At 48.2% G+C, this 15456-nt stretch overlaps 1 protein-coding gene across 1 annotated transcript in view; it reads left to right on the top strand.

The window, feature by feature from the left end:
• Positions 1-15456, top strand: part of SMYD2 (SET and MYND domain containing 2) — a 49176-nt gene that overhangs the window by 12558 nt on the left and 21162 nt on the right. The window contains exon 2 of the mRNA XM_037035056.1: positions 8664-8727. Within this exon, the coding sequence (XP_036890951.1) occupies positions 8664-8727 (64 nt within the window). The remainder of the gene's footprint in view (positions 1-8663; positions 8728-15456) is intronic.

Below are 15456 nucleotides of genomic sequence, written 5' to 3'. Positions count from 1 at the left end.
TGTCACCGAATTTTGAGACTGTTATTTAGGACAGATTGCCTGTTTCTTGGGCAAAGAGTTAATACTCATGTTTGGCTGCAGAATGACCATATTCTAGGACTCACACTTCACATTAGGTTATAGAAGGTATTTTTACCTATTTTTCCTGCTTTGTGGTCAGAGTCTTGAAGCCAGGAGTATTATTAGGGGCATTTTAAGTTTTTAAATAGTTAAATTTACATGACTTTGGTTTTGTCCTTTTCCTTGTGACTTAATCACCAGGGTGTTAGAGAAGTTAGGGCAATGGTGGTCACAGGGGAACCTAATATTATCGGTATTTGTTTCAAAGTACAGGTGACAATGTTTCCATGTGTGGCACCTTTAGAAGTAGTGGTGGGTGGCACTTACTGCCTGTTCCTTTATGAGAAAACTGGGTTTAGGAGAAAGGCATTCACTCTTTCTCTCCTTTCGACGTTCCAATCAGGAGGCATCAGAGAAGTAGAAAATAAAGTAGCAAGGAAGTGTCCTTCTGATTTCGCACAAAAATTAAGGAGGAAAGTGTTTCCAGAGGCAAATGTTAAATTTTAAAGAGCACACGCCCAATCTTCGGTCAGGCTTGAGACGTCCGGGTTTCACCGGGCCCACAAGACGGCGTGTGGAGGCAGGTGTCTCCGGTGGCTGAAGGCGTAATTCAGCGGTCACTGGAGGCCATCCGTGTTTCTCCTCTGCTTTTGAGCTTCGTGGATTTTCTCTGTAAGGCGAAGGTGAACTCCACGTCAACCAGAGCCTGTGTTAAAAACAAATCCTGAATCAGTGTCGTCATTCTTTTTCCGTTTCTGACCTTGACTCAACTCGTGAGGTGTGGAGTCATACATATGATATTTTTCATGTGGATGGAGAATTAATTGACAAATACAATTGCATCCATTTAGGGTATACAGTGCGGTGGTTTTATATTCATATGCGTGGTGGGACGATGACTGAGATCAAGGTAATTAACGCAGCACCACGCAGAGTTAACTTTTCCGTGTGTATGGGGAGAAAGCTTAAGATCTAACCCCAGCATCTTTCAAATACACAACACTTTGTTATGAACTATAGTCACCATGCTGTACGTTAAAACCTCAGGATTTATAACTAAAAATGTGTACCTTTGACCTACATCCCTCCCGCCCCCCCGCCCCCACCCCCTGGTTTTATCATTTTGCAGCAAGGCCAACCATTCATTGCCCGGACCACCAAGGCCAGCTTTCTCCTTGTAAATCTCGCTTCTATTCCAATAGTTGGAGAAACCTATTATTTGCTCCCTGGCTGCCCTAAATATTTCCTGCCTCCCCTAGAGGCCCCAGGACGCTAACGTTTAACAAGCCTGAGAACAAAGGCAGGTGGGAAGGGGAGGGTTCAGCCAGGCTCTGGGAAGAGTCCCCCCCTGCCCACGGGTCCCGGTTCACTGCTACATTGTGGATTAAAGTGATACGGGGCATCTTTCACGGTCACACAAAAACCCAGAGCCTTCGTATTATCCTTGTCCCCTGACTAGGGTTATAATAGGGTTCCATCACAATTCCTCCAATTTCTGTTTCCCTCAAATAAAAATTTGCTGGCGTAACCACTCTCTCTGGGTGGGAGGCTAACTTTGTTTCTGATTGTCTTATTTCAACCCACGGCGAAGTGATATTGCGCCGCTGGACTTTTTTCCCTTTTCTCTCTGCCGCCTGGCCAGGGCTCTGCTCGGCGGCGCGCACACTTGCCACTTCTTCTGTCGGCCGTTAGTTAAAAGTAATTGTTATTGCGAACCCCCTCCGCGCCGGAATCATTTTCTTTCATGGTGAAACCCACCAAGCATTCGCTTCAGTAGCAGAAAGTGGGGAGCTCACAGGATCAAACCCTTTTTATCTAGACCAACTGCACCCCCTGTCCCCCCGGCAACGCAGCAACTAGCAGGAGTTGTTAATTACATCTCTGACTTGTTGATGTTCGTGGCTTCCGAATTTTAAAAGCAAGAAAATTAATCACGGCGTGTGTCTCCGCCCGTAAGAAATGACAGGCGCGTGTCTTCTAAGTTCTGTTCCCGTCAGTAATAATCAAATCCTTGCATGTTCCCGGAGCATTTCTTTCTTCCCTTTGTGAATGGAGCCATTTCTTAAGTTCAAAGAGCCCTTCCGGTCACAGCAGGGTAAATGTTTGCCCATAAAACAAAGGCTTTGGAAACATAAATCCTCTAAATATGAGTCTGGGGGAGGACACGCTGAAGATATTTCCTTAGCTGACCTCACTTTAAAAAAGAAAAAAAAGCGAAGGCTCATTAAAAGTCTAGTCCCAGTCAATGTCAACTTGTATTTTCTCATTTAATTTTCGTAACAGACCTGTGAGGCAGAGACTCCGCCTTTACAGTGGAGGGAACAGGTTCAGAAAGGATTAGCAGTTTTCCCAAGACCACATGGAGCCCCAAGCACCTGAAGGGAAAAAGGATTTGCCAAGGGAGGTGGGATTCAGCTTGAATTGTGAAGTGGGTACCCGAGGGAGGTGGACAGAAGGCCAAGGCTGTCTTTTCAAAATTCCTTTCTGGCTTCTACAATACGATCTTGCCGTGGTTCAAAAACATGGGGTCTGCCACTCTGTTCTCCTGAACAGCCACCGCCAAGGTAGCCAAACAGCATAATACTCCACCCGATGTCTGTCATTCATTGCCGAGACAGGTGACATTGTAAAAACAAAAAAAAATCTGCATTGCAGGGAAGGGTGCTTCCACATGTCAAGAAATTCTGCCCTCGAAAAGCACTCCGGCCCTGGGGATGACGATGGGCCCAGGCACTCTGAAAGCACATTGGAATCTCGTGGGGAGCTTTCTAAAGATCCCCACACAGACCAGTCAGATGGGAACGGCGGGGCCCCACCCCAGCCCTGAAGGGTGAGGGCTGCCAAGGTTGAGACATCCTGAGAGGTTACTAGAGACTCACCCTTCACTGTCTTTGAGTTCCGTTCCTTTGGGGTTGTTTCACATTTCAGTTCATTCCTGCCAGTGACCTTTATGGATCTTTCCTTTGAGGAGAATTTTATTTTCTTTGTTCTGCCGTCTTTCCCCAGACCTAGACAATTCTGATCAAGTTACAGGGCAAATGAAAGATTTACGGCTGTGTCTTCTGTAGGAACAGAGTTTATGCCAAATGCCTTGTATACACCTCCAGTGAAAGCGGATACCCGGTGTGAAGTTTCTCTCCGGCTGAACTCTTCAGTGAGCAATAGTCAAACACAGGGTCTCTTTCTCTCTCCTCCTTTCTCGCCCCGGCCCATGCACACGCAATGCAGGTACCAGCTCAGCAAATTTTAGTTTGAGTCTCAACCTAAAAGCAGACTTACGCAAAGTTGACATCTTTCCCTGACTGTGAAAAGGGCCAAAGCACACGTCGGGATAGTTTCAACAGCAATCCTCCCCCACCCCCCTTGACCTGGAATCTCACATACCAGAGCCGATCAGAGTAAACCCTTTTGCTGTCCACAATCAGTAACTGGTTACTTTTTCTCCTTCTGTACTCGGGAGGCAGCTCTGGCTCCTGGGGATATAAGAACGTTCACAGATAACCAGGTAGCTGACTCCAGAAGCAAACATACAGTGAGGTCAGCCTGACGGCGTCAGTGCTCCATCGCCCGGTTCTCGGGGGCCGTGATCTGGTGTGGACTCGCCCAGTGGCTGTCTGAGGAGCACTTAGATGCACCCACACATACGGAGTGACAAGCAGGGACCTTCTTTGCACGAACTACAGAATCAGTCCGTATTTTATTCCAACCCATGCCAAGTGAAATCCCTTCCCGTGTCACAGGTGAGGGACCCTCTTTGTGGAAGTGTTCCCTCCCCAAATCTCATTTTGAAAAGTGATTCTGGATCCTTCCCTTTGCATCTTCAAAGTAACATGAGTGGGATACCATTGGAGCTGGGGCGTAATGCAGACCAGAGTAAAGGATGCCTTTACTTACGCTTTGTTGCTGCTGCTGGTTCATCCAAACACATAGATTGATTTTGCTTTGTGTAGTATGTGCTCCTGGATAATTGTCTGACTTCTCAAGGAAAGATATTTGTGCATGATGAAGACACAAAATGCACCTAGATGGGTGAATTCAGATTCTGCTACTTACTCGTGAATGACCGCATTGGGGTGGGTGTTTCTTCAACTTTGGGATCCTCATTATCTTCGTTTGAACAATAGGAATCTTCTTCATGGAGCTGATGGAATTATTAAGATGGCTCAGCTATTTTCAGACTTTTTGGTCTTAGATCCCTCTCTGTACTCTTAAAATTTGAGTGTGCCAAAGAGCTTTTGCTCACATGGGTTACATTTATCATATAACCCATATTTGAAATGGAACTGTAAAAATTATGCCCTTCATTTAGGCAACAACCATTACTGTTGACATTTTTTTAGAACTATTTTCCAAAACAAAAGAATTAGTGAATAATGGTATTGTTTTACAGTTTTGCAAATCTCTTTAATGTCTGGATTTCCATGAGACAGCTGGATTCGCAAATATGTTTCTGAATGCAGTCTGGGGCATTACGTAATTTGATCTGAAGTATATGGAGACAGTCCGCCCTCAGTGAGATACGTAATTGGAAAGGGAGGGGTATTTTAATAGCCTTATCAGTTAATTGTGGATATTCCTTGATTCAGCACTAAAACTCTGTAAGTGATATTATCTTAAAGGTTCGTTGTCATGTGCAACCTGAAGCCGTGTCTGTGACCTGCATGTACTCCGCCACATTAAAATCCCCTGGTCTGTCAAAGGTTTAATCTCCAAAATATACAAAGAACTCACTCAACTCCACTCAAAGAAGACGAGCAACCCAATTAAAAAAGGGGCAAAGGATTTGAACAGACATTTCTCCAAGGAGGACGTACAGAGGATCCAGAGACACATGAAAAGATGCTCGATATTGCTAGCTGTCAGAGAGATGCAAATTAAAACCACAGTGAGATACCACTTTACACCAGTCAGAATGGCTATCATAAACAAAGAAACAAACAACAAGTGCTGGAGAGGTTGTGGGGAAAGGGGTACCCTAGTTCACTGTTGGTGGGATTGCAGACTGGTACAACCACTATGGAAAACAGTATGGAACTTTCTAAGAAAACTAAAAATAAACGTGCCTTTTCACCCAGCAATTCCACTATTAGGAGCATATCCTAAGAACCCGGAAACACCAATCCAAAAGAACCTATGCACCCCGATGTTCATAGCAGCACAATTCACGATAGCCAAGAGTTGGAAGCAACCTAGATGCCCATCAGTAAATGACTGGATCAAAAAGCTATGGTACATTTACACAATGGAATTCTATGCTGCAGAAAGGAAGAAGGCGCTCCTACCTTTTGCAACATCATGGATGGAACTGGAGAACATTATGTTGAGCGAAATAAGCCAGGCGGTGAAAGACAAATACCATATGATCTCACCTTTAACAGGAATCTAAACAACAAAACAAACAAGCAAGCAAAATATGACCAATGACACTCAAATACGGAACAGGCTGACAGGGTCCAGAGAGGAGAGGGGAGAGAATCATAGGGGGAAAAGGGAAGGGACTCACATGAATAAGTATAAAGGACACATGGACAATAATTAAGGTGGGGGGCGGAAATGGGAGGGAAGTGGGGAGCACTGGGAGGACAGGGAAAGGAATATAAAACAGAAAACTGTACTTGAATAAGAATTAAATAAAAATAAATAAATAAAATAAAATCTTTCAAAGAAAAAATCCTCTGGTCTGTCTGCTACTTTGAATGACTGTTTTGGCCCAGACACTGGACATTTGGAAAATATTGGTTCAAGAAAGTAGACGGCCCTTCTAAAAGCTGAGTCACTTCGTACAACCAGATGAAAACAATCACGGCTGTAATCTGCTCAGATCAGAGACCGCCAAGCTCAGGATGGCAGACACGCGTCTTCCAAAATTCTAGTTTTTGCTGGAACGCCCCGTTTTTACCATCGGCAACAAATACTGCCCATCGTCTTCCTCAAAGTGATAGGCTCACTTCATTCATTTAAATCACACATCTTCCAGATACTCAAGGTTGAGTAATCACAGTTGGCCTAAAGTTGCTCTGTCGAGTAAAAATGCAAGAAAAAGCGGCGATTCAGTTGGCGACTCCAGGGACCCTAAAGGCTGTTCCCTGAGGCAGCCATCATGCGTGCATCCCGCTCCTTCCCTCATGGCAAGTCGTGAAGATAATACAGGGAACAGCCCGAGATGTGATACAATTCATATTGTTACAGCTTCCTCCGGGGACATCCTGAGGGAAGCTGGCTTCCCCCCTTTGCCCCGAGAGCGTGGAAGTGGGGACCACAGTGACCCCTGGGGCAGCAGTTCGGTGCCACTGGTTCAATTTGTACTGAGACCCAGGTCAAAACCATAGTATTATTTCGAAAATGGTTTTGACCTCCCCAGCTCCCTGAAAGGGTGTTCAGGTCCCCAGTGGTCTGCCGACCACAACTGGAGGAGCGTTGGGACCCATAGTGGACATGACATCACACATTGCCAACACCTCAAAGTTAGCCTTTTTCTCCGTGGTGTGTGGCTGTGGACATGGTGACTGGCCGTGCTGAGAAGCCTGGCCTTTGGGAGAGTCATGATTTCGGTGGCGTCCCGTGGAACCCCTCCCTAGGTCGCCGGGGCCCGAGTGCTTTCCCCTCCCTGGGGTGGTTGGTACCTGGAAGCTGCAAACAAGGCCCTGTTTCATGTTGACGTCACTGCCGGCCCCTGTAAAACCTGAGTAATCCTTGATTTTCTGTGTGGAGTAGAGTTGATAAAGATATTTTTGTGATAATTTCCCAATCTTTTCTTTCAGGGCGTTTTCAGAGGCTTTTCTGCGGCTCTGGGTTCATGAGCCCTTGAAATTTGACAGAATTTTCCGTTGTTTTTCGGGGGTGAGGAGAAGGTGGGTTGGTGGGAAGAGTGACTAGCTTCGGTCAAACTTGCAGAGATTCTGGGACCCCATCCTGGCATAAACAAACACGAACAAATGACCTCAGCCATTTTTACGGGGTGGCATCGACCCACCCCTTATCCATTTGCAAACACACTTTTTTTTTTGGAAAGAACTTTGAAATCTTCCCCCCTGGCTTTGCCCATCTGTACTCTCCCTCCCCTCGGCGTTTTGTCAGGGCCCTCATCACCAAGCCCTTGCTTACACGTCACTTTGGGGTTGTTTTTGAGGGCACCTCTGTCCTTTTTTCCTAGTTAGGGCAAGGGAGCAAGGACCATGCGTCTCATTGGTTTTATATTCCCAGAAGCAAAGTCAGAGTGTGAAGCACTTGAGTTAGCGCTTTGGAGGTATTTCAGGCCAGAAAACGCACATGCTCTGCATCCGTGGGTGGGTTCCTTCGTGAACTATTGAGATGTGCAAACCTGGAACGTTTATTTATGCCTCAGCTGCAAGATGTGCTTTCCTCCCACTCGTTCTTCGGGCAGCTCCTTGGAATCCAAGTGCTGTCAAGAAAACGGCGAGGCAGCCAGTTCCGTTCCAACAGTAGCATTTTTGGCACGCGTTCTGGATTCCGTGGGAGTTGTGTGGGGACTGCCACTGGCTGACAAGGACCAGAGGAGGCTTCTGCAGTGTGATTCTGTGCACACGCTAAAACACCAGCTCCTCCAGGGGCTGCTGGAGGGGGAGACAAGGTGACTCCGCTCAGCGCCGCTCCCCTGGCCATGGCAGAAGGCCCGCATGGTGTCGGCAGAGCCACGGGTCAGCAAGCTGCCTTCAGGGCCGTGCCTGAGAATTCCACAGGACAAGCCACAGACAGTGGTCTGATTGAAACAATGTGGTCATTCCCCACCTCCAAACAATCTTTTAAGAGTTCTGTTGTGTGTGGTTTCATTCAGCAGCTTCACAGTGTTTTAAAAAGCTGTGGCTTAGCTACCACCACCGACACACGCACGCATGGTGGTCAGAAAGCTACACTATGCCTGTCCTCTGTGGGAAGCGAATGAGATGACGGGGTGCGGGGAGTGTCGCCCTAATTAGGAGGAGGCAGAAGAATCGCTCAGAAGCACATTGAGAAAGTGGGCGTATGGACCAGTCACATCCAATCACGTTTTGTTCAAGGGCACGTCTCCACTGCTGGGTCGCATTAGTCTCAAACTTAGCTTTCTGGACGTTTGAATTACTGACATGCTCAATTTTATCTCCTGTTTTACTGGTGTCTCTGAATAATGAAGCTGCCACTCACGTTGCAGTTTCTGACTTAACCCCGTCCTCTGTCTTTATCAAGTGAGGCCTCCGAAGTGGTTTTATGTCTGTCCCTCGTCAGCAGGTGAGGACATCAGGACCTTTGGGACTTTGACTTGCCCCAGACGACTGAGTAATAGTGCAGGTGATCTTGACAGCTGTGTGTCCCAAGCCAGGCGCACGAGTTCAAGGGCACGCCGCTCTCTGTTTTGGAGGGTGCCCTTCACGCTGTTAGGGCCGGGGAATGGCGGAGTGTGTGCTGTCGGACCAGCTCACTCCTCCTCAAGGGCTGAACCTGGTCAAAACCTCCTTTGGGAAAATGCCACTCGCCAGTGGGGGAGGAAGGTGAGAGGGATCCTGGCTCTGCTTCCCGACCAGGTAGCTTCGATTGTCGCGCGATAAAAATGTGCAGCTTCACGTGTCTGTGCCTCTCGCCACTACAGTGCCCTTTCTGTTTTTAAGGAAAGAAGGATTGTCCAAATGTGGAAGATGCAAGCAGGCATTTTACTGCGATGTGGAGTGTCAGGTAGGTGCCGGGCCAACTGGCAGGGAGGGCCCTGTCTCCTGTGACAATCGAGACCCTAGCGTCCTTCTCTTCCTTGTCACGGCTTCCCCCGTGTCCTCCTGCAGCCAGAGCCGGAAAGCTCTGCTGAGGTGGAGGAGATGGCTGGACACCCCTGGGTGCTGGCCCAGGACCAGGGCCCACACACGCTTAGGACCGAAAAAAGGAGCAGGAGGCGAAGTGGGGAAGACCCAGGGAGAGCCGCGGTGGGCACGGGCAGGTGTGTTTCCAAGGTCAACAGTCCATCTGCAAGGTCACCAGCAACTGATGGAATGTGCAGAAAGGACAGATGAGCAGCGTTAAAAATGCTGTCTTTAATTTTTTTTTAAATTTTTACCCCGTAGGTCTGTCTTTTTATAAATCCCTCCAGCAGGCCACACGTCACCCTTGGGCTGTTTGAGCCCCGCCTGATTCCAGCTAGACTTGGGTGAGCCCTGGCACTGCCTTTGACCAGCCAGAGGGTGGCTGCTCCAAACTTGGACTTGGAGCTGGGGCTGAGCAGGTTCAGGAGGCTGGCTGCGGGCAGAGCACGGGCTATCTGGTTCGGTGGATGAGTCTCAGGGGTTCCTGTGCCACGGGGATGGGAAGCTTAAGGAGGAGCTTGGAGGAAGTCAGACTCGTTGAGGGACTAGCAGTGGTGTCTTCCGAACTTCCCGGCTACATACTGCTTCCCCAATATTCATAGTACTGCACAGAAAAAGCATCCCAAGTTCTGACGACCTGAATTTGGGGAGACCATGACCTTAGACCTCTGCATACTCTCTCTGGTCTATTTTTTTTATAAAGGGAAATGTATTAATACACCTTGGGAAATGCTGGTGCTGTTATACAGTGTCTCCCACTGACAGGGAGTGACTTGGAGTCATTCCCTTCCCACCCCCCACCCATCTACTCGGATTACCCACTATTTTATCTGATTCCTTCTTCTCTCCCCGTGCAGTTGGCCCCCGAATGTCGCCAAAGAGCATCGTGTGGCAATGGGAGAGGTTGCTAAGCCCTTATGTCATCTGACTGTGGCCCTTGCCAGAATGCAGCACACGCTGTGCTATTGGCAAGGGAGTGTCTCCCTGGGCCCGGAAGGCCACACGCACAGCCTGCCTCCCGGGGTGTCCCGAGGCAGGCTTCCGGAGGTGGTCGGCGAGGGGCGGGGGCGGCAGTGAGAATGGAAATGGGCTTGTCGTTGAGTTTTCGGGGAGCGCACCTTTTCTGAGGAGGGGCGATCAGGCCTGGCCCCCACCCAGCGTGGCTGGGATGCCCTGTGGTTGGACAGCTGCAGCGTGGAGACTCCACGCTGTGATTCCAGGCCTGACAAGTTGGCAGTTTCTATATTTAAGTGAAACGGGTCCTTACGTTCTGGTTCTTTAGAGAAGCAAGGTAGTAAATCGCGTACAGGTCGGATGATATAACACAGACGAGCAGGAGGGCGTGGGCCCTGTTCTGCAATTCACTAACTCCGTGAACTTGCCAACGCCAAGGACGTCCCTCCATCTCAGTTCCTTCCAATGTAAACCAGGACAGCAGTGCCCATCATAACGAATTGTAAGGACCCAGTGATATGATAGATGTGAAAGTTCTGTATACACTCACCGTGTGCAGGTGTGAGGGCTTTTGGAAAATAATGTTGCAATAATTCAGGCGGGACCAAAGCTGAGGTTTAATGCAGTGGATAAAGTGTACGGCATACTTTAGAGGGAAGGGGGCTTTTTTTTTTTTTTTTTTTAGCGAAGAGAAGGAATGGATTGTAAGACCTTGAGAACACTGATGGCATGCACTGTATTGCTGCTGCTTATCGCAATACAAAAGGAGTCTTCACTTCTGGAAGCTCTGCATTAATAGGGAACCTCAGGATGCGAGAGGTGCCGAGCTCCCTCTGGGTGCCTTGAGTGTGCTGCTAAGCTCTCTTCCTCACTGAATTTAATAATGCCTCACTCGATGGCATTATTCTAGTGAATCAGTATGGTCCATGCTGGGGGTTTTGAGGTGGCCACGTGCTTTCCCCCGTCTGGGAGTCAGGACCTGGTCTCCAAGATTTGCAGGCTCAGAACCTCACGTAAGAGCACACGGCGAGGGGCGCCCTCTCTTGGGACCAAACACTCCAACCTGTGTGCCTGTTTACTACTCAACAACAGCCGGATGATAATCTGCACATTCTCCTCCTGTAGTCAGATTGTACCGGGGATTAAACCATAGTGCGATTGCTTGGTGAGCAAGGGACCCCCTGGACGGAGGATACGGTATGGTGACTCTAAGTCCCATTCAAAGGCCTTGGGCCAGGACAGCTTACTGTGCTCAGCCTCACGATGTGTGGAGTCTCCCGGGCCCCTAGCCCAGTCCCTGGGCCAGGACACCCTCCGCCCTGGAGAGTGCGTCTACACTTCCGTTTTCCTGTGCTCCCGTTAGGTGTCTAGTGCCCAAAGGACCCTCTTAGATGACAGGTGATAACGCAGCTCCCGAAGCCCCTTCTTTCTAGGGGTGCTAGGCTGGACTTGACCTGTAGGTTTCATTTTGGCTTCGTCTGCTTCCTGTGGTTGAAGGAGGAGGCTGGTGGTCTCTAACGGTCTCCACTCTGTAGTGCGGAGGAACTGAGTACACGTAGGGCGGTGTAGTGTGAGGAGACTGGAGTGGTCCTAAGGATTAAATAACAGGAAGTGCCTGGAAATGAAGGGCATGAAAGGGCTTTGCTTCTTTGCTTGTAGGTACAGCCCTTAGGGAGGAATCTGAGACGTTTGCTACAGATAAAGAAACCAGCCTCAGGATTCTGCCTGAAGGAATGCTTGGGTGGGGCCCACGCAGAGGCTGTGCCGCAGGACAAAGGTGCAGCTGCGGGAAACCAGAGCAGAGGTGACGGTGAGGAAGGTGCTTGAGGGATTCTCCGCCTAAGAAAGCCTCACCCTGGTCCCTACTCACTTCCCGGGGCCTTCTTCACTGGGAGGCCCCACCCACCGGCAGTCCTCTGGGGCTCAGTACCTCCCAGCAGAGGCTGGGACAGGAATGAAGATTCTCCGGTCCAGCCTGTCCGTAGATAAGAAAACTGTGTCCACCGTGGCTGGGGGACCTGCCTGAGGCCACACAGTGGCAGCATGAGGACCAGCCTTGCACTGCCCGAGGAGCCTGTCACCCCTTTCCAACACTGTGTGGGGACCCTCAGCGCCCCCTCAGAGGAGAAGCTCGTGGGAGTGGGTCAAAGAGAGAGAAGTGGCCTTTAATGGAGCAGACCCTTCCAGTGTTTGCTTTGCCAGAATTCTCCCTGAGAGTGCCAGCCACACATTCCTCCCAGGGCAGGAAGGCCTCCTTCCAGGGAATGCGGGATCTTAGGAGATCCCGGGCATGATGTTCCTTCTCCCCAGACCCTTCTTGTGAACATCAGTGCTTTAGGACCTTGCTGTATTTGATACGGTGTGGCTGTGTCCTGTCCCATTTACTTCCTCCTCTTCATTCACTTCACTCAGTGTGAAGGAAAGGTTTTAATTGGTGATGCATAAAAGGGTAATGGGGGGTATGAATGAAACAGAAATCCCTTTGTAGCTTGTTTTGTGATCTGTGTGTGCTTTAATGAACTGTATTTATTTTTATGGGTATGCCTAGGAAGCTAAGTGTGTTATTAACTCACTTAGACTTCATTAAATGGTACCATGACATATTTAGGAGAATAGTTTTAGAAAGCCAATAGTGTTAGAGGAATCACTGGGGAGTAGAACTTTCTAGTGTGTTATTTCTTAACATTAACAAATGGAAAAAACTGTTTTATTAATGGAGGTGATGGAGGTATGGGTGCTTTTGAAAGGAGGAGGCAGGGGCATGCCATGGCTGGGATTAAAGAGAGAAAAAAAAGCACAAGTGAGGCACATGTGGCTAAAGATGTGAGAACGCCCTTGACGTTTATCACCCAGAAAAAAAAAACGGAAGTGCAGATGATGTCTCAGAAGTGGTGACATGACCCTGCCATGGGCATGGGTGACGAGTGAATGGGGCCAGCATCACAGGCTCCATCTTGGTTCAATTCACTTTGGTCTCGCAAACACAAGAAGCATCTTAAACGGTGCTACTCATTTTCAAATAATGTTTGGAAGCATTTTTGCGTGTCTTAGAGTAGGAAAAAAATGTATGAATGACTGAGCGCACCCCATCACTCTCATGGGGAACATGAGCCAAAGCATGTGTCCTTGTGAGGAGGGTTCCGCATCATCGGTCGGCGTGGGAGCCGGTCGGTGCGCACCTGCTTCTGTTTGCGCTCCACCTCTTGAAGGCAGTGGCACTGGGAAGCCGAAATCGTATGGCATTTTCTCACTCGTCCACGTGTTAGGGAAGCCCATAGACCTGTATGTATACCTGGGGGCTGTGCCTGATTTGAAGGCACCATGAGAACCAGAGAGATAATCCAATGCTGCTGGAATTAGAGAAGGGGACTTGGCAGTAAAAACCCAGTGGCCTGAGCCAGAAAGACATTGTGTCCTTTGCTCTGCAGGCAGCTGAGTGACATAACAATCACTCTTTTCTTCCAGGGTTGGAAGTTTGGTGCCCCACGTGACAATTTTGTAACTCTTTATGCATCTTTACGCTTTTTTTGTCCATGCACAGAAAGGAACGTCATACAGAGCCGTTAATTCATTGGCTGAAAATGAATTAGAAGTTTCAAGGTACAAGAAGAATCCATATCTTACTTTCACATAAAGTTACTTGTTTAAGTTTATTGCACAAATAATCGGTGCTTGTTATAAAAGATTCAGACAGTATGGACTGCAAAAACAGAAAGAGCACTCATAATGTAACCTTTCCAGAGAAAGTCGTGAGTAAAGCTTCCATGTACATCTCTCGGAATTTTTCCTGGGCGCTTCTTTGTGTATTGTTTTTTTGGAAAATTGGATCCTAGCTTACATAAAATTTTATAAAGAGTGCAATCAGGGTAGGAGGAATAGCTTGAAGTTTGAAGAAAAATAGGATAAAAAGTTTCAGAAAAACGGACAAATGTTTTAAAAAGCATAAAGGGTTACAAAATCACTCTGTGTATAAAGAAAGTGCTAATATGATATGTATATTTAAAAAGGCTAGTCTACTTTTTCCTATTTTGTCCACTCTGATTGTTTATCGTATCTTATGTGTAAAACTAGGGCACATCACCTCTGTCGGGTTCTCTAAGCTAATGTGGGCCATCAGTATCCAATGGAGGGTGAAAACTCACCACTATTCTCGTAAGTTCCCTTGAGGAGACTTACACGTGATGCTGCACTTCCTGCAAGTTACCCAGCTCTCTGATTTAATGGCTGTGTGGGATTGTATCCCATTGTGGGCGCTCTTGCTTCTACCTCGTGCTCTCTTAAAGGCATCAACTACACAAAGGCAAAGATCCCATCTCCCATCCCTGCCTCTAGGGTCAGTGGCACAGATTATTGAATGAATGAATGAATGAGTGAATGAATGAACGAATGCATGAACAAACGAACGAACAGACTTGTCACCGAGCAGTTACCACCATCCCCCAAGGGGGCCCCATGTGTGCCAGGCACTGTCCTAAGTGCTCCTTGTGCACGAGCGGATTTGATCCTCACAGGTCCCTTTACGATGACCCAAAGGCCTGATTGTCCTCTGAAGGTCCCGTATTTCTTGGTAGTCTTCAAGCTTTGAATCTGATTATCACTGTTGGAAGGTGTAAGATCGCAGGCTCAGAACTCTGGTCCTGCTAAGTAGCTTAGGGATCATGTTATTTACAGGCATGGACTTGGACGCAAGGGAACTGAGAGGCCTGTGTTGTGGGCGTACGAATGCAGGTTTCCCGACCCTGGACCAGTGTCCTTCCTGCCTGACAGCACTTGGCCTCCCCTCCCAGAGCAGCTGGGGTCCCCTCCGTTAGAGTACGTTCATTTCAGTAAATGTCAACATGGTGTGTTATTTATAGCAATGCTAATTTTGTATGAAGCATATTGATATATAATGAATAAATCACATTGAGAAACATTAAGATTAAACTTCTTTTTCCCGGGGGGCTCATTGTTGTTTAACACCAGAGACCTCACCTATAGTTCAGGAAATCAACATCTTTTTTTAAAGATTTTATTATTTTTAGAGAGAGGGGAAGGAGGGAGAGAGGGACACAAACCTCAAGGTGTGGTTGCCTCTCATACAGCCCCTACTGGGGACCTGGCCTGCAACCCAGGCATGGGTCCTCACTGGGAATTGAACCAGCAACCCTTTGGTTCACAGGTACTCGCTCACTCCACTGAGCCTCACCAGCCAGGGCAGAAAAACAGCATCTTCAAGGCCCTGCAAAGAAGGCCTTTGCTTGGAGATCCCGGGGTCATAGTGGGCACTTGTTCACAGGTGTTAATTACCCATCTGTCCCCAACTGGTGTGTTCCCCATATTCCTCGGTATCCTGAGGCTGGAAGCCTTCTCTCTCTCTCTCTGCTTTGCATCTGAGGAGGGAGCTGGTTTGCCTGCAGGGAGCTGGGCCTGCCTGTTCCTACCTCATCATTGTGCTCCTATTTTAGGCTTTCACTAGAAACAGACCCTCTTCTGCCTTGCGCTTGTCTTGTTGTTTCTTTCTCTGCCTGCCTTTAGGTGTATTTGGCACGGCATTATTTAACTCTGCAGAGCATGTTGGCACAGAACTTGAGCCGAGGGTCTGTGTCACGTACGGCATTAAATCATTGACTGACATTGTGTCCTTCCTTCATGGGAGGGGGGTGGAGGGGAGGGG

The sequence above is a fragment of the Sturnira hondurensis genome, unplaced genomic scaffold (assembly GCF_014824575.4).
Source record: "Sturnira hondurensis isolate 20B ecotype Veracruz unplaced genomic scaffold, ASM1482457v3 Scaffold0022215, whole genome shotgun sequence".
Lineage (NCBI taxonomy): Eukaryota > Metazoa > Chordata > Mammalia > Chiroptera > Phyllostomidae > Sturnira > Sturnira hondurensis.
This window is presented reverse-complemented; position numbering and strand designations above follow the sequence as displayed.